The 26,565-nt window shown below is 38.9% G+C and overlaps 1 protein-coding gene across 13 annotated transcripts in view; it reads right to left on the bottom strand.

Annotated features, from left to right (window-relative positions):
- The window catches only part of ST3GAL3 (ST3 beta-galactoside alpha-2,3-sialyltransferase 3), a 192,506-nt gene that overhangs the window by 114,100 nt on the left and 51,841 nt on the right, over positions 1 to 26,565 (bottom strand). For 7 of the 13 annotated variants that reach the window (XM_069023173.1, XM_069023171.1, XM_069023179.1 and 4 more), the window contains 3 exons: positions 24,179 to 24,226; positions 22,279 to 22,413; positions 14,805 to 14,847 (listed from right to left, as the gene is read on the bottom strand). The exons of 1 other annotated variant lie outside the window; for it this stretch is intronic. In XM_069023173.1, coding sequence (XP_068879274.1) covers positions 14,805 to 14,847; positions 22,279 to 22,413; positions 24,179 to 24,226 — 226 coding nt within the window. The remainder of the gene's footprint in view (positions 1 to 14,804; positions 14,848 to 22,278; positions 22,414 to 24,178; positions 24,227 to 26,565) is intronic. 5 more of the 13 variants (XM_069023183.1, XM_069023180.1, XM_069023182.1 and 2 more) reach the window with 2 other exon arrangements.

The following is a 26,565-nucleotide window of genomic DNA, read 5'->3' as shown; positions in this document are numbered from 1 at the left end:
GATGTGTGCCTTCTTTTAATCTCAAATATGAAAACGTCACCATGGTTAATTCCTTCATCGTGTCCTGATCAGGGACACCATGTCATCCTCATAAGACTGGAATCTAAATCCTTTTTAAAAAGAAATTAGTAATACAACTCAGTGTTTAGATTACTAAAATAATGGCCACAACTAAGCTCATATAATTGAATATTACAAAATCTGCTTGAAGAGACAGTTTTGCTGCTTTGCCTTTCACATAGAATTTAAATTGTGGATTGTAAAAATCAAAAAACTTCATCTACTTGAGATCATCTTATTTGAGGACTGATGTCTCTTGCCGTTACTCTTGCACATAAAATATATGAACTGACACATTTCTGAAACAAGGAAAAGCAGTTCTTGGCAATGAGCTCTCTGGGCTGACCCTTCTTGGGGTTTCTTTCTCTTGGGTTCAAAATAACCTGAGTGTTATGCCTACAGAGCAGCTCTACAAAGTGTATGTCATGATACACGAAGAATGAATAGGAGATGGGATGAGAACATGAAATGAAGGCATATAAAATATAGTGAGGTGTTATGGAGCAATAATGAAATAATATTAGCATGTAATTTTGCAGATCACTAAATGAAAACAGTTAATGCTGAGACCCGATAGCTATACCCTGTGAGATTCAGAGCATTTTATTTTAGGTAGGACTCCCTGGGTCAGATGTATCCACCACATATAGTCATGGCTCAGTGTTGGCCAAAAGACAATTTTGTAGACTCCTGGAATAAAACTTTCAGTTCAATTTCCCTCAAATAAGCCAAGGGATACATTTCAATCAGCATACAGTAAGAACTAGTTATGGGATTTGCTTCAAAATTGGAAGACTGCTCCAAAAAAAGACACTACTGAAGACACATGCAGAATGGCTAGGGTGTGCATTTGTATGTATTTCAATTAACATCCAAAGGACACAGATAACTGAATAGTATTTGTGTTGTACATCACTTATAGCCTAACAAATAGACAGCTTCCAGTCCTTCATATTCTTTTTCATAATATCATATAAGCTTGTAAAACAGTGAATTCCATTTGATAGGGAAAATACCACCAGTTTACTTAAAGGCAGGGGAGGACACCTTCAGAAGGTTCGGTGATGCAGCTCCTCAGTTACTGCTACTCAGCCTGAGGAGAAGAAGAAGTAATTTACATTCACCTACAGAGTAGTCAATCCCATACACCAGTAACAGCAGGGGACTGAAAAAATGCATCTCCACATCTGACTTTATAAGTAGAGTCATGACCATCACGTCACTCAGGGGGAATCTCCTGGAGTGGAAGACACCTCCACAGAACCTTCCCCTGAGGTACAGGGCTGGAGATCCACGCTCACCAGGAGCACAGTGCGGGTTGGGAAACAGCGAACCAGGATTTTAAGAAGCTCCATTTACAGCTCTTACAAGTTTGCAAACTTGGGTTCAAAGAATTACACAGCCTGATCATTTGATGTTTGCTATTTTCCATCTGAGGAAAAAGTAAACAAACAAAAGAAAGGAATGAGTAGATAGAAAGAAGAGGAAAAGCAAAATGCTTACACTGAAAGAGATGGGAACTGCATCTATTGCCCTATAGCCAGCAAAATAAATGTAAATATTTTCAAATGTTACTCCAGTATGTAAGCAAATTCCCCAAGGAGGTTGTATGGCCAAATACAAGGAAAGATAGTCCAAATCCCTGTTTCTAAAACGACATGATGAATGGTAAATTCTGCTTCTCTACAAAGAACTGTGGCTTCTGATGAAATTAATTTACAATGATAATCAACACGTAGTTTTATTTATTTATTTGGATTACTCAAGAACAGCAGCTGAAGAAGATTATGTTACATTAAATTGGCCTAGGACGACAAAGTCTGGAAGACATTCCACCATGACCCGCCTTCCCAGCCCTGAAGGAAGAGACGACACAAAGCCAGCTCTGCCCTTGGGAAGTGCAGGGCAGGCAGGGGGGCAGGGACAGCTCAGAGCAGTAACACTGCAATGCTGCTCACCCTCTGAAATGCCATCTTTGCACAAACACACTGAAAAGGCTTCCACTCACGAAAAAGTCATGAGGATCCTACTTCCTTACTAAATTCCATTCCTGGTCTTTGCAATAGTAGAAATTAGATCACTAGGCAGAAGAAGGAATTTCAGATTAGTCTCAGCAGTGCTAAATGCATAAACATCTTAAGAAATACAGCTATAAGTGATTTCTCTATCAGAAAGGAGTATCTGATTGTACCATCCCTTACAGTTCCAAGGACCAAGAGCCCTGCCTGGAGCTTCTCAATTAATAACCTTTTATCAATGCCTTAAAAAGTGTCAGGATCCTCGTGGAAAAAAGAGTAAGAAGTTTTCAAGGTAGACAGCTTTTGTTTGTTTAAGTAAGTAAATAAAGAAACAAAATCCCGAGTTTAACAAAATCCAGATTTAAAGGATGAAGATAAAAAAATCCAGCCAAAGTCCATGGCACATTTTGTATGTGACCTCATGCTGCATGCTCCTCCAAGATTGAGTAATATCCCCAACCACCTGATCTCCTTTGGTTTTAATAAACTTTCCCTTTTTTTTGGAAAAGATTCTGTTTTGGTTACATCTTACCTTCAAGACTAGTAGCCCAGAGAAAAAGCAGGATTGTGTTCAAATAGACACAGATGAGGAGCAAAGAAAACAGTCCATTCCAGAGTTTGTTTGTGTTTTTAAAGAAACGTGGAAAGGAAAAAACAACTGGATAGAATACCAATTGTTAGACTAAACAAAAAGCATGAAATACAGAAATTTTATTTTCACAGAAGGCAGCTGCTTACCAAACAAAGAAAAAAAATATGAAGATGACTGCTCCCTGAGTTTTTGATTATTTACTAATCTTTGGACAAAAAACTTATAACTTAGTGATGAAGTAACTTGCTGACAATCAACACAATTCCTCAATGTATATTGCTGGACTTTTATCTGTTCTAGTTTCCATAGTCCAAAATTACTGGGTTTCCATTCTCAGTGATAAGTATCAGCATTCTGGCTTTACAGACAGGGGACAAGGATAACGTAATGGAAGATAACCACGCTGTTTGGAGATGGGGCATGTTAGGACCCAGTAGTCAATAAAAACTCTCTCAGCAGTCAATTCTGATTCCTAGCTTAACTCCTTTCTCAAGAACTTTCTAAAGAATGTATAAATGAACTCTCGTTTCCCCAAAGCCAGAAATTACAGTGCTCCCTGATATTAGGCCATGTGATTCTCAAAACCTGCAAAAACTAAATGCTGTGATTCTCTATTTAAACACCTCTCAAAAACCACTGCTAGTGCAATGGCCATAAGAAGTGAAGCAATTAAAAGCCTAATAGGAAATAAAATGCTCAGCTATCACATCCATTTTTGGCCAAACAAAGGGATGGAGGAAGACAAATTGCAATGGCATAATTTTGTTGCTGTAACCTGTAATTCTTTATCACCGACCCTCATTTGTTACATCTACAAATGGGCAATGCTTTCTTTGGACAGGGAACAGGGTTTTTCCACTTGCAGTGTAATAAATACAGCAGTGTAGGTCCAGGAGAGATAAACAAGTGCTAAAGAGATGGAAATAAATAATTCAATCCAATTAGAATCCAGGAATCCTCTATTCCGACTAACAGGAATCAGTGCATCTGAAAACAAAGATACTTCCCCAAAACCTACAGCTGTGGGGGAAAAAAAAGTTCAACTAAGAATTCCTGGAGCAGCATAGACAAAATTACAGTTTTATGCCTGTGGATTTGAGTGTCAAAATCCAGTGCTTAGCAGTTCCAAATGCCAAATGAGAAAATCTCTCACACTAAGGTTTTAATCACGAAATCTTTCTTCAGAAAAATGTAGCTCATTTCATTGTAGAATGCACCAAGCTATGGATTCAGTGTTTTGCTAGGTGTGAGAGCACACTAGAGCACAGCAGAATATTATGGAAAATATCAACCGTGATTTATTATTCACTATTTCCCATATCATCAGAACATCAAGCAAAATTATCCTGAAGACAGTAAAACAGAGAAAAGGAAGCACTTTGTTACATAACAGGCAGTTAATAGGCAGATTTCTTTACATCTGTATGTATAGATGGGATCAAAAGCTATTAAGAGGTCTAAGGCATCCTCAGCTTGGGAAGACCAAAGCTTCCTCCCCCTTGGAAGCTGTAGAGCGACACTGGAGCAAGGACAGCCTCACAGTTGTGTATTTTTCTCCTTCCCTGCACAAATCTAGGGAGCATTTTGAGACAAGGTATTGGAGCAGGTGAGTCTTTGGTCTGGCCATTTTTATTTTCCTACAACAGAAGTTCAACCCTTTTGTTGCAGTAGCAGATCTATTGCACAGGCAACTGGAAGACACTAAACCTTGGGGGAATAAACTCCACTTGGAAAGATCTCTCTCAGCTACTGAGAGAGATGGAAATCTAACACGAACACTTCACAACACCCTCCCTTTTCAGTTTCTTCAGTAACTTTCAGGGGTAAGGGTGATAAAGGCCACCCTTTAAACTTTTCTTTGGAAGGTCTGGACAGCCTGGGAAAAAATAACAACTTAATTCCTCTAAACAAAAGAAAAAGCCAACTTGATATGGGCAAGGGTGCTTCCCCCCCTCTCCAGGCTGGACTGAAATTCAGAGGAAAAAACCACTGGTCAGTGAATAAAGTGCTCTAGATGGTATGCAGAGGTGACCTCACAATTGGGGAATGTGGTTTAACAGTAGTTTTACAAAATGCTGTATATAGTCATGAGGTTTTGAGTTTTTCTCACTCCTCTTTCTGAAGCAGTAGTCCAAAAAAGGCTGTCTCTAGTGACCTATATTAGAGACAGATGCCATGAATTCAAGCAGACATAAATTAATCTAGTAAGTAGCACACCGAAGCCTTCAGAAGAGGGACGCTACATATTGGCAGGAAAAATGTTTCCTCCAGAAATTTTGCAGTAAATACAGAACACAATCCTGACCTGAACAAACCCTTGCAGTTACTGTGACTAAAAGTGCCCTCACAAAACTAACAAAAATCCAAACTGCTTTAGGGAAAATAGAGAATAGATGGAACCTTTAACAGTAAGAACAGCTGCAGAATCACAGAGATCAAAAAAGCCTTCCTGTTTACTCCATACATTGTTCTAGTGAATGCTCTTCTGCTAAGATAAATGCTTTTTTTTTTTCTTCCTTTGCTTCAAAGAGCAGCTGTTTGTCTGAAAAGGCTGCCCAACCAACATCCAAACTGCCATAGGTAAGCACCATGAGTCAGAGAGCTCAATAAAGTTTGTCTCAAAGTCCCAATTAATAGGACTGTCCTTCATCTTGTATCACCATAATTTCACTGAACACCAGCCCTAGATCAGGTTATTCATGGCTCTGAGGGAGAGAGTAGTGTTTTTTTCCAAATTGTTTGGTGAACAAGCTAAAGGAGAGCTCCAAGGCTGAACCATAAAATAGGTTTCCCTTTTTAACAGGACAAATCCTATCCTCTCCTCCTTGTTAATTCATCAAAATAGCAACACTTCACAAAATCACCTGAGCCAAGTTCCATGATGTTAAAACACAGCTTTGACTCCTATACAGATCAGAGTCCCTGACTCAAACAGTCCAGTGACACAACCACCTTTGGGAATTTCTGCCTTCAACGATGTAAAAAAAGGGTCACTAAAAAAGAGGATGAAAGGGGACAGGAGGAAGGCACCAAACATTTTGCAGCTGTACAGGACACAGCTCACAGTTTTGAGGTCTTCAAGGTTAACTCCTTTAAGGAACCAGGGGAAGATATTTCTAAGTAGGAATCAAAAGGTCTGAAATCAACCAGAATTATACAAACACATTCAATATGGAAATTTAAAACACTGTTTGTTGGCTTTTCAGTTTATTCTTTGATGAGCTGGAACAGATTGCAGGCAGACAAGGCAGAAACAGCACATATATGTTCTCAGTTTTCTGTCCCTCCCTTTGTGGTCCTGATTCTCATTTCTTAGAGCAGGAGTGGGGCTGCAAGCTAGTGTTAGCAGTAGCATTTCTGCCTGTTTTCATTTCTGCTGTGAACAGGGAGAGAATCACATCAGCTTCTGTGTAATGTTAGACTAAAAAGTATTTAATTAAAATTAATTTAACTGCTTGGTTTTCTCAAAAGCAAATAGAGAAAATCTCATCTCAGCCTCATAATTTAATTCAAACATCCAAAACCTCAAAAACATCTTACAGCAACAACTGCTACATGACTCCTTCCCCAACATGTCACATCAGACACAGCTGACATTAACCTTCCTGCTGCAAAGTAGCCTTCATCATGTTTTGTTTATTGCAATGGGCATCACACACCATCACCTCTCCCACCAGTCCTAGTCAGGTCTGGGGTCCTTTGGAGTACTTCTCCAGTGCAGACTCCTGAAGGAAACAGCATATCCTAAATTTATCAACCTAATCAAAACTTACCTTGTCCTTCAGTCCTAGAACAACTAAGAGGTCTTTACTCATCAAAACTTACTACCAGGTTTTCAGTCTTAAGATTGGGAATGGAACAAGTAAAATAAGATACCCCTTGGATTATATTTAACAGGGTTCCTTTAGTCTCCTTCATTCCTCTCTTCTGCTAGATAGTTCTCAAGCACAGCAACAAGGTTTCTTCCATTCTTGCAGCATAATGAAATATTGTTTTCTTACATAACAGATGCTAATCACAGCTGTTAAAAGTATGCCTTGGTTTTATTGCCCTTCCTCAGCGTGCAAGAAGACTGTATGTGTTTATTCTACTAAACTCTTTCCTGCCTCGATGACTTACTACATATTCTTAAAATTTATGTGTGGCAATCTTAGCAGAATGAGGCAGACAGCAAAGCTTTGATGTCTCTGGTCACATTACAGCAATGCAGCAGACAAAATTAGAGGCAGACTGAGTAGACTAAGTTGTCTCTTCCCATACGCTCCATTTACAAAACCTCCTCAGAGCCAGCTTATAAATTAAGGGCTGACAACTGAGCTGTGTCTGGATACCATAGCAAGTGTGTTCTTCAGAGTAAGTGACAAGGTTCAGAGGCAGGCTTGATAAACAGTATGATGTTCACCTGCTGGAATACACTTGATTTCCATTCAGTCTTCTTATGGGGGTTCCATACAACATTTTCAAGAGAACACAAAGAGGAAGTAGGTTTCTCTTTGGAGGTGGACCATTACTGGCCTGCAAGAAGGGCCAGGCAGGCACAGAAGAGTTGATGCTTGGTGGTCACACACACACCTTCAGGATTTTCAAGAGAGGAAGCTCTTGCATCAGTTTAAGGATAAGCTCACAACAGCTTTGATTTAATGCAGGCAATAACAAATCACCTGCTTCCAATGTGTGTTGGTGCTTTGTTCTTTATCATCAAGATCAAGAATAAAATGATGAACACTGGTGTTTTAACATAAATTTCTATCAAAACACATGATTCCACAGAACATCTAGCAGTATTTCTAATCTCTTTAACTGAAGTTTTGGGAATGATCAATGCTTAGATTGCCCAATTCATTCAATTTTTTTAAGTTATTCAGGGAGCAGGAAGGTCTTTGTAGGAAGATATTCAGTAACAAGAAGCATTACAACCTCACCAGTGCAGAAGGTGGCCAAAACTGAAGTAATTTGTCTCCGAGTTTTAGAACAGATTCTGAAGGAAGAATATGAAGTGTGGCTTTTAATGTACCCTTCTCTCAAGAGGACACAGCAACACAAGGACCCCTATGCCATTTATGAGCTACTAGATATTCCCTGAATGAGGGTCTTGCTACTAAAGCCAATTCAGCCTTCTGTGAATACAGCAACTGTAAAAATTTTTGCTCAAACAACAGCAGTAGAACAACAATAGTGGAAATTGTTACTAGTTGTAACCATATCCACTCCCGGAAAACAAATAAATAACCATTTAATTAGGTTAATGCTACTGTGGTGAAGACCTACAAGCAAAGTAAGCATTCCACCTTACACCTACAGAGAGGAAAAAAAGAACTGAGATTTCCCAGTTTTGGGCAACTAGTCTGGCTGATTAGAAGAACACAAAATGTACAAACTTGGTCCTAAGATGAACACATCAAGAAAGAAATCAATCTCACACATAGCAGGCACCTTCATGGATATCCACATGAAGAGCAAGCCCATCTCAAAAAAGGATTCTTTTTTTAATAAGCACAGTAACTGGAACTATAGGTATTACTTATTTTTTCCCTGTGAAAACTCATATTGGCAAATATGTGACTGTTCTCAGAATCAAAAATGGATTGAAAAGCTTATGAGTCATTCCTTTTGTTTTTAAAATACTCGTACTTAAACTTTCTGCCAAGGATATGGAGAACCCCTAGTGTGTAAAGATTTATTAATAATGTCTAGTAGTCCAAAAAGCCCTTTGCTACTTCTTCAGAAATTCTTTTAAGAATCTTGTCCAGACATACCAATTCTAAAGCACATAAACTTAGGTATCTACTCCTTGATATTTTGTTGTTGATATTAAGGAGAGCATTTTTTTCTATCATCCAACCAGAACAAAACTCTGCATTTACTGCACACTTCTACCTTTCTATAAATACATTATCACTGCCTCCCCTTACATTCTTGACAGAACTATTTTTCCATGAACATTTCTTTCTTATGAAATGGAACTTTTGGGGCAAACAGTATAAAACTGCTCCAAACAATGCCCAGCCATTCATATTTCTTGCTTTACATGCTTTTCCCACATGGTTTGGTTCATAATTACTTCCAGCTTCAGGAAACTCGCCCTTTTAGAGGCACCAAACATAAGTTTTTGACTTTGTTTGCACTTAACAAATCAAGCAATGAATCAATTCTATCTAAGTTGCCAGCGATTCTGAATGCTACAGTCTTTATCTTCTTCTTCATCAACTGAAACTGTGTCTAACACAGAAATCCCGAAGTTACATAATAAAGACTCCCATGAGAAATCCTTACCAGAATGCCAAAAGACCAAAATTCAGAACAAATTGAAATGAACTATGAAGAGCAAAACAAAAACAGGGATGGCAGTTATATCCCACCCAAATGTGGGAGACGTTTGATGGATGAACAACAAACAGCCAGGTAACTGAATAGCTATAAATAGCTCAGGTTGATTTTCTTAAATACTTCAAGTGCTCAATCAGTACAGAATAGAAGAGATTGGGTAGAAGGAGGTGAATCAAAAGTCTGAAATGAAAGAGGAGTAAATAACCAATTGCCAGGAAAATACCAGTATGCTAAGCCTTGAAATAATGTTTCAGAAAAAGCATCAGGGCACTCTTGCATGCGATGGCCAGAATCCTTTGATGCAGCCCATGAGAGACACTCTTAGTCTTGGCTGTGCAGGACAGGACATCATTGGGACTTCTCACTTCTTTTCTTTTGTCCCTTGTTCAGGATTGCAGGAATACAAAAAGACAAATTGAAAAAAAAAACCCAGTGCAGAAAGAAATCCCACAGCACCAGGCATGGGGAAAGTCCAGCATTCCAACACGTTTACTGCTTATTTTTTCAGTGTTCAATGGCAAAGTACCACACAAAGACACAAACAGTTTCAAAGCAACCTCCCAGCCTAGAAAGAAAATGAGGGGAAGGGGCTCTGTTTCAGTTCTTCATTATTAAAGCTCTGAAGTAAAGACGTTTCAACAAACATAAGTAACTCAATCTGTGTGTTTCCCTAGCCCAAACTCCCTCCATTTTTACGGTCTTTTCAAAGTCTAGATCAAGTTTCATTTGAGTTTGCAGGGTGAAGGTTGTTATTTCTGGCTTTCCCACCCCCCCCCCCCCCAACACTCAATTTCTTTGTCTTTTCTTTTTAACGCAAAGTTGAAATCATCATGAATATTCACAAAAACTTTGTTGCAACTCCCAAATCTATTCTATAATAATGAAGAAATATGCAAATACACAACATCACAAAATGTCTAGCAAAATGCAAAGCCCGCTGGAAAAAAATATTCCTCCTTTTAGTTAAGTCCTGCCTAAAGATTCCTAAAGTACATGATATAAAATATATACCAATATAAAATATGTACCATGTAGTTAACAGAATGTACTTGTACAATATGTTAGTATCATGTTATTGTGATCAACCATAGTGATCTTATAGCCATTTTTGTAATTGAGAGGGGCAACAATTTTTTGTTTTCCTATTTCTACCTTGAAAGAAAATTGTAAGGCCCATTGTTTTGTTTAAGTGCAGAAAGATTCCATGAAACTCAAGTGTATCTTCTAACATTTGTTGAACTTTATGAGGGAGTGGTTCTTCCCAAAGTCAAACCCTGGGAAGCTTTTTCCATCATTCATCAGCTGAGATTTTGGCATCCAAGGTTTTCAACTGACTATGGCAGAAGGTGAAAAGATCTACCAAGTTCCTAAGAGGAGCTTTTCTCTGGCTGTTTTTTAGAAGCATCAAATCCCCAATATAACTGAAGTTATGCTAAAGCCCCTTTGAAAGTAGATTCTGAAGGATGAGTTTGAAACAGGGGCAGTAGCTGTCATTAGCTTCCTTCTCATTGAGGAAATGGCACACCAGCAGAGCAGGAAGGAAAGCTGGCACAGAAGCACAAGGGGAACAATGCAACCGAGAAGCCCCCAAATCATTTGGATTATTACAAAACAGGAACTTTCCATATGCTCAACACAAGTGAATCTACACTTATAAACTGCCAAGGCAGACTCAAAGCAATCATTTAGGTGACTAAACCAAGCATTCAGAGAGTACTAAGGGACAGAAGCATGACCATGCAACCTTCAGCTTGGCCCACTTAATAAGCATTAAATACAGTCTATAATTAATTCCACGTTCATATGCTGATCCTCCTTTGGAAATCTCACTTAATTCAATGCAAACATAGATTCTGCTCAGGGAATGATTCAGAATTTGTAGTGAATGAGACTCTTGTTTCTAAGACCTGGCTAGGCTCAAAGAACTACTACAATATAAATATTTAATAATTACAAAAGCATGCAACTTGTTGCCAAGCACAGATGTTATAAAGTGACTGTAAATCTTGGCATTTGGTGGCATCTAGTAATCCACTGGCTGAGTCACTAATGTGATTGATAGCCTTAAGTTGTTCAGGAACTTTTGCCCCCCGAGAATGAAAATCTGTGAATTGTATCATATTTTTTGTATAAGTGCTTTTCTCTACACAACCAGCAAATGTCGGATATTATCCTTAAAGGTTTTTAAAAGGTGCCTGCTGCTTGGGAAAACTCTTTAGCAGGGAGATGCAACTGGCCTGTTTCTATATTTAGGGCATATTTTGTTTGGATATTCTAATTCTGGTAATGATGTTATGGTTGGTGCAAACATAACTAAAAGATAAACTCCTCTTGGAACAGATCTTTTTCACTAACCTGGTCCTGAGGAGACTTATGTCTTGTTTTGACTAAGGGAACAACTCATTCATAAACTGCATGGCCTACGGACATCCTCAGCTTTCCATTCACCCCATATGTCATTAACAATCCCCACCTGGATACCATCCTGCCCTTTAAAAGCTGTTAGACTTTCAAAAGAAGAGCTATCCTAGTCACAGGCACCAAAAAGGAAGCATCTTCCATCTTAGTATTCTCCTTTCCAGCAAGACTGGTCAAGACCTGTCATTTCCATGAAGAATCCATACAGTATCTTTAAAAGTGGCCATCCCCATACAGGTGAGATTCCTGTCCATATCAGCCTCCCTAATTACAGAAAGGCATTTATCAGACATACAGCTCCCACAGAAAACACTATTCACGTGCTTCTGACACAATTCTTCCAAAGTGAACAAATCTGGTTTCATTACCATTTCCATGAATTCAGAGAGAACAAAACCATTACATTCCTGTAACCACAGCAGACTGTACTATATTTGAACAACATGCCCTGGACATCTGCAGGGTAGAGGACATTAAAGTAGCAATGCATGAAAAAACTAAAGATGCAAAGGCAAATGGACACATTACTACTTATTTATGTCAAATGCTTTCCTTTGTGTGACATTTAAAATGCAAGTCAGGGCAGTTAAGTTTTAATGCAGATCTACCTTTGTTGAAAATGTTGAGTCTTCTGGGCCATTAGTTTCAATGACATCAACTGACACAGCCAGCAACAGGTTTTGAGCAAACGAAAGATTAAGAAAAAAAATCTGAAGAAAACTAATTGTTGCCCTAAGTGCTTCAAGTCACACAAGATTCTCACATGCTGTCAATTAAGTGAACCCTATAAAGTTATGATCTATGGCAAGATTCCACCAGAACGATTATATCACAACGACAGACATAATTCAATTATTCCTGCCAATAAAGTCATCAGTGCAGAACATGTTAGTGCTTTCAACTCTAAGCAATTTTTTTTAAACCAGAAAGTGCTTCTATGATGGCACCACCTTGACTGAGTCACAGACAGTATTTTTAACCACTAAGTTCCATTGAATTCAGTCTGTACTTAGAAATTTGGTAACCTGACCACAAAAGGTGAACTTGTAGAATGGTAGCAAAGTCCTCTAGACTATCAGCCATTTTTCTTTCAAAATTTATTTCATATATTTGATGGTATTTTCAGCCATTTTCTGTCTTCCTTGCTATCAAAAAAAAAAAAAATACCCCAAACCAAACCAACCAACACCAAACAAACAAAAAAAAAAAAAAACAAAAAAAAAGAAAACCAAAACCAACAAAAACACACAACAAAAAAACCCCAAACAAACAAAAAAAATCCCAAGCCAGAATAATTTGGATCAAAGTGAACTCTGCAGGTCATCAGTTCTATTCTCAAAGCAGGATCAGCTTTAATTCTACAGAAGAAACAAATAAACAACAATGAAAACTAAAAAACAACCAAATAAAACCTAAAAAAGCTGCAGTTAAAAAAAAAATTATTTCACCTACATACTGTACTTTCTTTCTTTTTTCCTTAAGTTAACTTACAGTACTTATTTTAAGCATGCTGATTTTGTTACAAGTCTTTCTAGAAGCTAACTTTAGGACTTTGAAAAATAAACATGCATATTTAGAGAACTATATAAATATATTTTTTTAAGTAGTCAACAAAATCTTTCTTTAATCAAACTAATGAAGAGTTTTTATCATGGGGAGGTTTTAAGAAAATAAATCCGTGTCCTGGAAGCCCTCCAGCAAGTAAAAACCTCACTTCGCCTCATACTGAAGAATAAGAAAAAACAGCCCATGCTTTGGAGAGCTGTAATCAAATAGGTAAGTCAGCAAAGAAGAGAAAAAAGAATGGAACAGAGGCTTGAGGGGAAGGAAGACTCAACAGGGTTTGCTAAAAGCAAAATGAAAAGGACACTGCATGCAGAAGGAGAAGGAAGAGCAAGACTGAAGCAATGGTTTGGACACAGCACAAACTGGGATGCCAACTGTGTGTGGACAGTCACCAGGCATGTTCAATAAATTGGACATTACAAAATACACAAAAATAGCCTGGAAAAAAACAATCAGTCTGGTTAAAAACTTAAAAAAATTTTTTCTCTCTCCAACACCCAGACATTCACTCAACGGTTACTTACCCACTTCACAATTTTGGATTAAATCTCTTTGCTTTGACTTCTACATGTATAAATTGAAGGTAATGTATCATGTGAATGTCATCCCACAGTGTTGTATGGGTACACACGCTATTGTCTCTAATTCACTACAATGTCCCAACACAAAAAATTCAACAAAGAAAATGGGTAACTCTGCCACCAGCATGGGTCCCAGACAGCATGCAACAAAAACTGCATAGAACACTACATTGAATGAAACCAGAAAGAAACCTTGAGTTATTCATGCAGTCAACGCTATCCTTCTTGACCACAGAACAAGATACAGAGCCTTTGGAGGAAAGTAAGTAAATAAATAATCAACATTCCTTCTTTCTCACACACATTCTGCTACTTTTTGCCAGGTGTTACTATAACTGAGTTTATGTACCCAGCTGCTTCTGCAAAAGAAGCTCGCACCTAGACACTTTCTCATCTCCTGCAAGCAGCAGTTCCCAGCACACCTGGGAAGATTTTATTCCATTATCAAAGCTCACAGGCTGCTCATCATCACTAAAGTGAATTGTTTCACCCGATAGGTACAATGAAATTTTCAAAACATTAAGAATGGGGTTTTATATTGACATGACATATTGTGCAGGGGAGGTATTCTCAAAGCCACGAGATTGTGCCCTTTTAAGTAGAAGGCTTTTAGGAGTGTTTTTCCTCCCAACACCAAAATTCCGTCAGGTTGCTGACCCCCGAAACAGGGTGGCTACTGACCCCTAGTGTTCAGCAATCCAGGCTCAATTCGACTGACTTAAGGCAAAAAGCACAAGGAGCTTCTTCATCCTTCAGCTCTACATCATCCTTCTGACACAGCAAGTGGTCCCTGCTTTGTGCTAAGCTTCTTTCCACTCTATTTTATCAATGAAAATAGTACTATCAATTTTTAAAGAAACAAGTAGAAAGGAAATATAAGCTCCTAAGCATCCCAGCAAATTGTAGATTCACATTCCTTCTGCTTTCACACCTTTAATTCATTTTTCATTTGAAAGATTAAGAGAAGGATATCTAGAGCAGACTGACAGTCATGGCTTCAAGTAGGTATTTATAGTCTCTTGATCAGTTATAAAGGAATTAATGACAGGGAACCACAATCCAAGCTGGCCTGCAAAGCCTAGTGCAAGGAAAGGAGTTGTAATTGCCAGGCTGTTGCAGGACTTGGCTGTCCCAGGTAGAAGTGTAGAGTCCAGCGTGCCAGCTGCCCAGGTGACATAAAAGTTGCTTACAACAGAAAGCTGTAACTACAGAAATTAAGAGGAATCCTACTGTTCTACTTACAATTTTGAGTCCAGGTTCAGGAGAAAGCCCAGTTTGTCATATTCTGGAAAACAAAAGCAAAGGACACAGTATCATAAAGACTGCAAGTGTCTCCTCTGCAAAAGGCACCAAAACCAAACAGCAGCAACTCCTCATAGCAGCTGTAAATACAGATTATTGTTATTTCAAGGTATTTCTAAATTAACATTTCTCAATCTCCAGGAAATACCAGAGCAAGAGAACACGTGGGTAATCATTAATTTAGAAATCACTAGAATTAATCAAGCCATTCAGAGCCATAAAAAGGAAGCATTACTGAAACCACTTATGCAGTGATAAACAAAGCTTTCCTGCTTGCTGTACAAATAATTTTGCCACTAAACTGTATGACAAACATTCCTCCTAAGTTCTGATGTGTAGAGCTCTGAAATTTTTCTTCATTCCTTGTCTATTCCAACCCACAACTTCATAATCAAGCAGCTCTTCTTCAAGAGAAATTGACTCACGGTTGCAAAAATGCTTCAAGTTCAGGTGCTGTTGTTCAATAGGAAGCTGAAAAATCCGTTTATGTGACGAACAAGGGAGAGCTACAGAAACAAAGCTATCACTCAGAACATCTGTAACTCCTGTATAAAGTAAGCTTTTTATTCAGCCTCTCTGAATGTGTTGTGATCTTGTAAATTAAACACTTGATACCAAAAAAGAAAACTAGAATCCACATGAGATATACAAGAAAAAGGTGTAGTGTCCATCTTGAGCTGGGTTAAGCTCAGGGCCCTCCTCACACTGAGGATCCCTGGGTCTCACTGCTATACAATAAAAAAATAAAATAATACAACAGAGAAGTAGAAGATAACCCAATCAGAGATTAAAAGAAAAATTAAAAACAAAAATGAAAAAGAAGAAAAAAATTCTCATAAGCTTTTAGAAAGAGCTCATTGGAAATATAAGATTACTTTACTCATGAGACACCCCTAGAATTTCTGGTGCAGTAGTTTACCTCAGAAGATCACAAGCTTTTCACACTCTCATTTACCAGCAGAACAGGAAAGCCTAAACACGTACCTCAGACACAATGATTGCACCAGATAGGTCAATGTAAACTGTGCCATTGGTTTCAATCCCATTAAGATTTAATTCCTGGGCTAAGGGAAGTATTCTATTTGACATCACTTAGGTAACAGAAGCTGCAGAACACGTGCACACAAGTATTGGCACATACTGTCTGTTCCCTGCCAGCACCCGAGTGCCACCCACCATTCCCCTTCCACCTGTGCATCTCTCCTCCACTTTCCACATACTGACAGTTCTGTTTCCCCCATGTGCTGCTTTCCTCACAATTTCTTCCCAGTTTATTCCTCCTACAATGAATTATGTCCTGTACAACCTCACCTCCTCTGCCTGTAGGATTGTGCATAGGAAAGTATCCATTCTGGAAAAAGAAACATGCCTTCAATTTTTATTAACCCTTCTGATTCCCAAAACCAGCAGCTGTACTGAGCAAACAGCAACGAAGATTATCTTTTTTCTTAAATCATTCTTTTTGTTAAGACATCTACATGATGACTCATCTGTCATCAGTCTTATTTCATTCAAACCAACATTCCCTTCTTCCCAACAGGAGATACAAAAAGAGGAAATGCAATAAGAGATGTATCACCTCATAACTACAACAACACCCTGGACTTTCTACTAACTCAGCACTTTACAGCCAAAGCATCAGAACACAGACATGAGCTAAACTCTAAGGACAGACCTCTTGCAGCATTTCACAAGATTTACCTTCTCTTTGTCACAATTGTTTCACCTCCCCTAGGTTTAAAGTTTTGATGTTCACTGATCATTACTGACAGAGACATAAAGTAATTTTGTAAAATTATATGTCAACTACCTTGCAACAGGCACTTTCAAAAAAAAAAAAAAAAGTATTACAAAACAAAAAACCATTTCTGGTTTCAAACCAGAAGCGCAGGTGAGTTCTTTATTTTCAGTAGGGTGTAACTACGGTTTCAGGCTGTTACATCAGACCAGAAGCATCTATACCCCTTCCTCTCACTGGCAGGTACTGCCAGGCAGAGAAATGCTGCTCTCACCATGGGCCATCTCACACTCACTGGCACTTTTGGAAGTCAGCATTACTTTTAGCTTGGAAATGAGTCTCTATCACATGCTGCTCCCCCAGGAAAGACACTAGGAGTCTCTAAAATTACAGATTCAAAGTTACCTTCCTTTTTAGCTAAAATCAGAGTCTTGTTACAGTCTTCCAGTGTCATTTAGCTGTATCATGATGAATACAGGGGCCAAAAGTCAGCTCACATGCTGGCTGGAAGCAGCCTGGATTCACAAAAGACAGATAAAGCCCCAAATACCTGAAGAAAGCCAAACACACAGAGCCAAGCTGCAGTAAAAGGCAATCCTTGTCCAGAGTTACGTATTTATATTAAAACAAGATGAAAAACAGACCCACTAAATCAAAGTACAACTGAATGAATCTAAAACACAGTTTAGTCAGGGTGTGAGGATTACAGGAGAAGGACCGAGATGATCACACAGCTCAAGAAAGGGGCAAACCCATTCCTACCCTTTCCTACATTGAAAATAGAGGTGTCAATAGCCTGCCTTGGCACTCACGACACCTCTCCATGCCCTTACAGTTTGCTTTCTCCTCCCATCATCTTAGTTTGAAGCCTTACCAAGTTAACCACTTGATATACAAAAATATTTGTCCTATTTTTCATGCAGTGAGATAAACAAGTGCTGGAACATTAGAGAAAACAGAACAAAATAGTTAGAGAGAACAAGGTAAAAAGACTCCAGCTTCTCCACGAAATACTAGCTTGGACCAGCTGGCCATGTTAACTGTGGTTTGATGCTGGCTTCTACAAACATCATCATGATGACACTCCCCCAACACCCCAATCATTAGGGTGTCACTGCACTGAAGGACAATGCAGAGCCACCAACAGGTACAGTCCTGGAGAACTCCCTTCACATTTAAGCATGTTGGTAGGTCTGGTCCAGCCCAGGCCATGTCTGACCCACCAATTTCCAGACAAGACACATCTATGGCTGTGTGGCACAGGATCTATTTTTAAAGCAAAAAATGAATAAAGGTAATAAAGAATTTAGTTTGCATCCACTGGAAGAACATAATGGAATAATCTGAACAAGGCTTTATGTTATCAGCCCACAAAAGACTGAAAGGCCCATGAAAGATAAAAGGGCCATTATTAAAAGGGCACAAGGCAATCTAAAGATCACACTCACCTGTGCTAAGGAGCTACACATCTCAGATGACAATGTGGTACAGCAGTGCACAGAAATGAACAAACATGGGAAATGAAGCTTCATTGTGCCCCATAAGAACAAGAGGACATCTTAGGTCAAAAACAAAATGCAGTTCTACACTTCCAGGAAGATCAGAACTGAATAAGAATCTAAGAACTGACAACAATTTCATAATAAAGCATGTAATTGGGATTACATGAACAGAAATAGAGCCAAGCATAGCAATTTCTATAAATTATGCAAATCCTGTGCCAAATTCAACGTTGGCATTAGCACGGAAATTTCTCCGAAGAATCCAACAGAAATCCAGCTACCAGGCTGCAAGTGAGAGATGCATTGTCTCATGTCTGTAAACTCCATGCAGACCACCCAGGAAGCCATAAAGCCCAGTGCACAGTATCTAGCAAGTATTCAAGTTGCCTTTTGCATCTGCAGCCAATATAGCTATATAGAAGTAAAATGGGCAAAATTTTCCCCTTATGCTTCTAATCTGAAATCAACAATCCAGGAATTAACTTGGCATAGTGGTTTTATCCTTTCAAACTACCCATAACAAATTTCACTGATACTTGAGTACTAACCTTTTTAGCAGCCAGCTACTTAGAAGCACAGTACAAATAACTTTGCCTGCAAAAATAGAAAATTCAACTTTTTTTTTAAAGACAGGCTATATGCAGTTCTAGTTCTGTGTTTAACTGGTAATTCCAAGTACAGGAGGAAAGGTAGAAGATCCAATTTCACTATTTTATTCAAAATGTTTGTGTTTGTCAAAGAAATCAGTATGATTCTCAAGAGACAGAAGTCCTAACAGGAATGCTCAGACCACCCTGATACATTTCATCCTGTCCAGTGCAGTTTGGTCTCTGCAGAACTGAGGCTCCAATTGAGCCAAACCTTGGTCAAAATTCACATGCAAGTTCTACATCTGTGGGAAAGGCCACAGGTAAAATGACTTACTCTGCAATGAAAAAGGCCAAACACATCACATTCACCTTGGACTAAGAAAACACATATGGACAGTTATAAAAGTTCAGCTGATGTAAAGTAATTCTGCTAGAACTCAAGAGACAAGAAAGAATTAATGAAAAAAAGTCATGTTAAATGGATCAACTGAAAAGGACAAAAGAAAGCTTTTATTCCAGGGTTTAAAAAATACCAGTCAGGATTACTGAGCAACAATCAAAGTACTGGATAAACAAAGACTTCATGTTGCATCCTTTCCTTAGGATTTTCACTTTAACCTCTTCAGTGATGGAATTTACTAATGAAAGCATTATCTTCTATTTAAACAACTAGGGAATAAAGAAGACTGCAAAGTCAAGTTCAGAAGCTGAGGCCACCCGAGCTTCTCAGCACAGTCCTGCATGGACTGCACGCAGGTCTATGTTTCAGTTTCCTCCTCACCCCCACTTATGCTTTTGCATACACATTTACCCACCTTTTTCTCCAGGCTGCCAAGTGACACCAAGGAAAACACCAACAAAACTGGTAAGACAAAGCGCAGTCCCCGGTGCCTTTCCCTGCTCTGTACACAGAAGAAGCAGAAGTGAACCTGCAAAGCTAAGTGCTCAGCCCTTGCAGCCCAGCACCAGAAGATTACCTCACCAATCTACATCTACACATCCTAACAAAACTATAGCAACCTCCAATGGTAGAAAAGCAACTGACTGCTTTCAGCTGAACTTAGGAAAGACTCCGATAGAAAGATGAAAAATTTTCTTCCTATGATCTGCATATGCCCTTTTGCTTTTCCCAGGAAGTAATCTCTTTCAAGGCAGACTACAGCCTTTGCTAAACAGTTGTTTCATTTACTGCCATGAATCCACTTGGCAAATGGGGTTAATGTTGTCCTACTGAGTCTCCCAACATACTCTTTATTCTATAAATTGTATCGTATTTCCTAATAAATGTCAAGAACAATATTAACAAAACAGTAATCTATATTGGCTTTTAGTGACTTAAAAGATGTGCTGATTTGATGCAGAGGGATGTCACATGAGAGAGAAAAATCACATTGAAATACTTTTAATTTGAGGTATTCATTAAGCCACTTCTTGACATTTGCACCTCAACTCATTTACAGCTGTATTTCCAACTGGAGGAATAGAGGATTAATAAGAAGACAGATGATGATACTGAACACGCTGGCAATGTCACATAAGGACTATGAAACTGCTTCATGACAGTCACTGGCAAAGATTCAAGCAGCTCCTACAGTCTACACTGAGAAAAATAAGAATGAAGTAGAACTTCATTAACCAAAAATGAAAAGGGAAAAGCATTTTTGCCAAATAAAGCCCCACTAAAACCAGCAGAGAAAAAAAAATATTTCCCCCCTTTTTTTTTTCCTGCCTTCCAGGAATGCAGAAATATACAGCACAGTAAGTTCATCTCTCCTTTCCCATCATTACCACATAGTGCTAAGACAGAAATGCAATTTGGGTGAAAAAACCCAATACACTAGAACAACATCGGCTCCAAACATAAATTGAAGTTGCTTTTCTCAAACCAAGAATATTTACAGTTAATTACCACTGACATGGAAATCCAGGAAATATGAGAGTTTGCAACTGTAGCCATCTGTACTATCAGAGTATAAGAAATCAAATAAACATCAAGGAATCTTCTGCAAGTCACAATATTTTTCTCCTATGCTAGGAATCTATCACTATTCTACCCATCTGATACCTCATTCAATTGCATTTCTATGCCTGGCCTCCATCCATACCACTCTCCATCCAAAACGCAGGCAAGCAGTCACCAAATTCATTCTGGAGTTGTATTCAGCAGGACAGACAGGGTTATTCTCATCCTTCACAAAATGGTTATCTGAGCATCCAGCAGCTGAATGAAACAGAAAGTTTCCTTCATAGTCCTCACAGCTTCTCCCCAAATGGTTATGGACTTTGACTTAATGAATCACTAACAGCAACTTCTAAATAAGCACAGATTTAAATTCTCAGATGATTACTCCTCTATCGGTGTGAACTCAGCATGTGGAACCATGGTCTTACATGTGGGCTTTCACAAGCACATGAACTGCAGCAGATATGCTACTCTAAACCAAAGTTTGGAAATCCAAAAGAGTTAATACATGCAAACAATTTGTGCAAGACCTAGGTAACACTTGGTTGCTTGTAATGTTGGAACTAGCACCTTTAAACCTGCAGTGAGAACATCTGCTGTGAATCAGTGGTCAGTACTGCAATCAAACATGTCTTACAAGAGCATAAGCCTACAGCCCAAAGGTATTCAGTACTTTCAGCAAGAACGGCAGCATCTGGGAAAGTTGCACATTCAATGCACTCCTACCCAAGGCTTAGAGAAGAAAAATTTAGCTTGCTGTCAGACACAGGAGGTAGGAAAAAGTCTTGAACAAAAATAGCAGGGGTATAAATCTGACTTTCAAGGTCCAATGTTTGACTTGGTAGCAACAAAGTAAAACAAAGCAACTAGAGAGGAAAGAAAAAAATAAAAGGAACACTAGCTGTCTACAGGAAGTGAATGAAATCTAGGTCTCCTCAAACACTCTGTGTCCTGATTGTTTCCCCAAGTTCAGAGCATGACACCCTTCTTTCTGAAATGGTCAGCTGAAACACTGGCCTAGACATCACATCAAACACTTATCTCAGCTGCTCAAGCTTTATCTTTCAAGGGAACGGACAGCCGTGAAGAGAATTACAAAAATATCTGGACTTGTGAAGGCTGGACCACAGCATGAACCTCACAGTTCAGCCTCACTCAAAGCACATTTGGCTTGCATGTCCTCCACCCAATAATCTCCTGTGAAGCATTACATTAAAGCTCCATACCCAGATGAACTTCTGAACACTCAGTTCAGAAAGTTTATCCAGTAAAACCTAGACAGTGTCTTTAATATGAGTTGCATGAGGACAGATTTCCAGCATCTCTGAAAACTAAGACTTGCATGTGGGACAAAGTTAAGGGGAAAGCCAAGATAAGGACAAACAGTCAATTCAAGTAAGATACAAAAGCTGCAACAAGACATTGTCTTTCACATGGCATGATTAACAAGTATCAAAGAGCACTTCTAAGCTGTTTAATATGCAAATACAAGTACCAGTTTTAAGCAGCATGAAATCTTAACAGGGAGACTATTATTCTCAGCTGGTTTTGACTAACAAAGAAAAAGGTATATGTCATTTTATGTTTCAAAGCATATAACTTTAGCTGAAACATCACCTACTGGGAATGGCTGGGCCTGGAGCTGCCATGGTTTCTGTGGGTTCTTTCTGGGCTCTGTCTTTTCCTGGGTCTGCAGCAAGGTGAGATGGCATGGACAGCGGAAGCACAATAGCCACAGTTTTTCTCTCTCTCCTTCCTGTTCAACAAGGAAAGCTATCCCTCAGTTGGACAAACACCACACATCTTGACATCTTATTACACACACCAGTTCAGAGCAAGGTGAAGTTTGCAGCACAGTAAGGGCAAAGTACTAAACATAAGAGCAATAAACATACAGCTTTCTCAGACATTTCTGAGTCTCCCTTCTCAAATAAAAGCGTTATCTTCACATTTCTTCAATGAAGAAATTCAGTCTCGTTGCAGTGAAAGGGCTTACAAAAGATCAAGTCTTACTGTCTCAATTCCTAACCAACCCAAACTTGAGTTGTAAAATGCAAGCAGAACAAAGACCAGTGCTTTTAAAACAGACCCAGGCAGTCTGATGGCTCACAGGAGCCTGTCTGCCATCCTCCATATTAACAGAACTCCAAAAGACACTGAGCAGTTGAACTGTTACTTCCCTATTGGTAGTAACATTTATGGGTAACTCCATAGATACAAAATCTGTGATTATAATTCAGGGAAGGGTATCTCAAATCTATGCAACTTCCCCCCTGCGTTGGCCGACTAAAGAGACCACCACCCAAAACAGGAGGCAGGCAACAACACAGTTCAGTTATGACATATTAATTAGTAACAGAGAATTAATAGAGGGTTTCTTCCCCCCATACAAACAACAACATATCCATTTGGCACCCTAGAGATACTCCCACATCAGATCATGCACTGAGTGTGTATCTCTTTCCAGATATAAGTTTTAGAGGAGATACAGGGAGAGTAGAAGAAGTTTGAGGTGTTTTAAACAAAGTAAGTTACTACCACTAGCTCAGGGGTTAGTAAATCAGAAATGTGTCCAAGCTTTGATGTTAGTGTCAGGCAGCAGACTCTCTTTCAAACTGTGCAGGCAGAAGACAGGTGCTATGTTGGAAGGCAGCATGTTCCCCCTATCAACCTAAGAGGAAAGGCTGGCAAGCAAGATAAAATAAAAAAAAATCCAAGTGAAGACTTTGTCTTTTGTGAAAGACGATAAATATCCCCATCTTTTAAGTGTTGAGGGGTTTAAAGTTAGAAGAACAATTCTTAGCCTTTCCCTTGCACTTCAGATACCATTATATACACATTGTAAACCGAATTTCATCAAATATTATGCTCACTATGGCCTGCCTTGGCTGCAGCTTGCACATTACACACAGCCAAATGGAGAGTTACCGATCTAGTGAAGTGCCCCCAACACAAAAGAATTTTTAATTTCTGGTTCAGCTTAATTGTAGGTCATGCTTAGGTTCCAAAGGAAATTAGATTGGGAAGGATTTGCCCTGGGGTTCGATAATGCTGGTCAATCTCCATCCAAAAAAAAAGGGTTTCCAGCCCTGTTGGTTTAGTTACAACTCTTTCGCCTTCTCCTTCCTGGAAGCATTCCTAATGTCTCTCCCCAAATAACTCAACTGTTTTTTTAGCTGGGAAACTATCCTAGTAGCATGAAACAGTTTTTTCTTCAGCTCGTGGGTGACATCATCTTAATGCCTTTCACATGAGAAGAGAAGCACAAACTGCATCATCAACACGTGTCCAGGTCATTTCCTCTCTGGGTAAGGGAACAGTCCCGCAGGTTAATCCTTGTGTCGCACTAAGGCTCTTAATACTCCCACTGCACTTAGGAAAGGACCTATTTACCCTTTGGCAAGATGGTTGATTCCCACAGAAGTCTGACTCACTGTCCTGCCTCCCAACATGGCTACCATGTCCAGTTAAGTAGAAGCCTTGTCATGAGGTGGGAGATAGAGAAGAAGGCAATGTTGTACCTGAGCCTATTGTACGTCCATCGGAGTCAAAGGAAAGAACCACTGAATCTGTAACACAAGAGTACAAGTTCATTTTCCCCTTTTTTTCAGCACCATTTCTTGCTGTAACATTTTTTTGTTATTTTGCTTAAGCAATTCCTTGGGCTTCCTTTTTCCAGGAAGCAGAACAATTTCTTCACCAATCAGGCAAAACAACAGGCATCTAGCAAATGTAAAACAACGGAGTATGCAATAAATCACAGTGCCGTTAAGCAATGAAGTAGATACAATTCATTGAAAAGAATTTCATTTTATGTCTAATAAGCTTGGTCAACTGAATCATAACATGCTTTGACTGCTGGACTAGAGTTTTTTCTCATCAAATGTGTTACCAGTACTTTGTCCCCACTTAGGGGCCTCACCTGTTAGGATCAGTTTTTCCCTGACACTGTTTGCTAAGCCAAGCACTTTGTGCTCCTTGCACTTCTCACCATGTTTCCCACATCTTTACTCACAGTAGTGGCTTCCCAACTCAATGCATTTCAATTCATCAACATCCTTTCACCTTTGCACTATATGCAGCACATATGCCAAGCATCAAGAAAATATAACCTCTCTACTTGATATTTATTTATCCATCTGGGGATCACAACAATGCTTTTATCCATGATTGCAGTGACAACTCTTGCCCACCAGTTAATGCCCAACACTTTTAGTCACTGTTTCATACGATGGGGCACCCTTTACTTCAACTGCAGTTTAAAGATCCTAGTTTTCATACATGCAACTTGACATTTGGCCATGTAGAAACCCTGACTGCCTGCTTGCACTCAGCTCATCCCATGACTCAGACCCCTGTATTAGAAATTCATTTTCCTCATCTACCACCCTTCCAGCCTAGAATCTGTTCGCAAAAATATCAGTAATGATTGATATTCTGTTCCAAGTGGAGTTGCAATATGGCATCATGCTCAATAATGGGGTTTCCCCCAGCTTTATGTTTATTTCAGACAAACCAATATTTATTTTGGTAGTAAGCCTCCTAATTTGCCAATTGTTTTCATGGCAATCCTAATTGAAGGAGGAAGCCTACCAAATTCTGTTCCCCTACTAGTGGAGCAGAATTGGGCCCAGAACTTAAGAGACAAATTGCCAGTGGGCAAAACACCACAAAAGGATTAATAATTTTATGGCCCTGGAAGCTTTAAATTGACACAGCAATAGCTGAACTGCCTTTCATCTTCACCTAAAGGAATAGACTGAATCCTTTGACATTTCTCTTTGTAAGGTTTCAGATGTGATCAACTCATCACACATCCTTTGCAGCACCACAAAGGCTGCCAAGGTGCAAGCTCTCAGTGCAAGGCAAAAAGCCCAAGCACAAGAATAAAAGAGTTTAGCCTGCTGAAAAGAGTTTAAGCTGCCACTGCATCACTTGAAATTTGGGCAGGTTACAATCACAGGCACTAGCAGTTACCATGTTAGAACTGAAAATAACTTGACACAGGACTGAGCCCTTGGTTTCTCTATACCTTACATTATCCTCGTGCTTATTTTCCAACTCTTAAAAATGCAATAAGAAAGTGCGTATTTTCAAAATAAACACTGTTGTTTTAATAAAGGACTATTAATTTGACTGGGTTGAAAGAATTTTGAAAAAGAAGGTCTGTGCTGTCTCAGATCCAGCATTATGGTAGTAAAACTACAAAAATTAAAAAGATATTACTAGTCTCAAAACTTACTCCAACAAAAATAAAAATCCATCTGGACTTAACAACTGTATTTCCTCTTTTGGGAATAAAATTCAGACATCATTATATGATTCTAAATAGCAAGGAGTTTAATTCATTTTAAGTGCACTAACTTCATTTGCCATCAATTCCAAAGTATCTCTCTGTGGGGTTCTATTTTTAAAAAAACTGTTGAGATTTTTATCAACATAAAGTACTGCTTTGTAGTTAATGTCAAATTTAAATGCTGTTAATTTTCCTGAAATATATTTTGTGTTCAAACAGTGCACATGAAATATTAGGACTTATCTAACAATGGCTGAAAAGCACAGCAAGCACCAAATTAATAACATTACCACAACCCACAAAAAAAGTATAATGTTTCATTCCCTTAACTGAGAACGTTATCTTCCTCATAGAAAAAAACAATTTACAAGCGGAGTAAAAGCTCCCTTTTCCAATCCAGTCCTTCATGCTATTAGTTTCAACATCAAATTAACTGTGAATAACCTGTATTGTAGTCAGCCCCCCCTTGACCTCCACAAGTAATTTCACAAAACATGGATCTTTGTTAAAACAGTGAGTTTATTTCTGGTATTAGCACTCCAAAAGTGAAGAAACTATAAACCTGAAGAAAGCTGAGAAGATAATAATGTGTCATCTTTCTTCTACCCAAAC

The sequence above is a fragment of the Aphelocoma coerulescens genome, chromosome 8, assembly GCF_041296385.1.
Source record: "Aphelocoma coerulescens isolate FSJ_1873_10779 chromosome 8, UR_Acoe_1.0, whole genome shotgun sequence".
NCBI classification, from domain to species: Eukaryota; Metazoa; Chordata; class Aves; order Passeriformes; family Corvidae; genus Aphelocoma; species Aphelocoma coerulescens.
The sequence above is the reverse complement of the archived record's forward strand: the minus strand, read 5'-3'. Positions and strand labels throughout refer to the sequence as shown.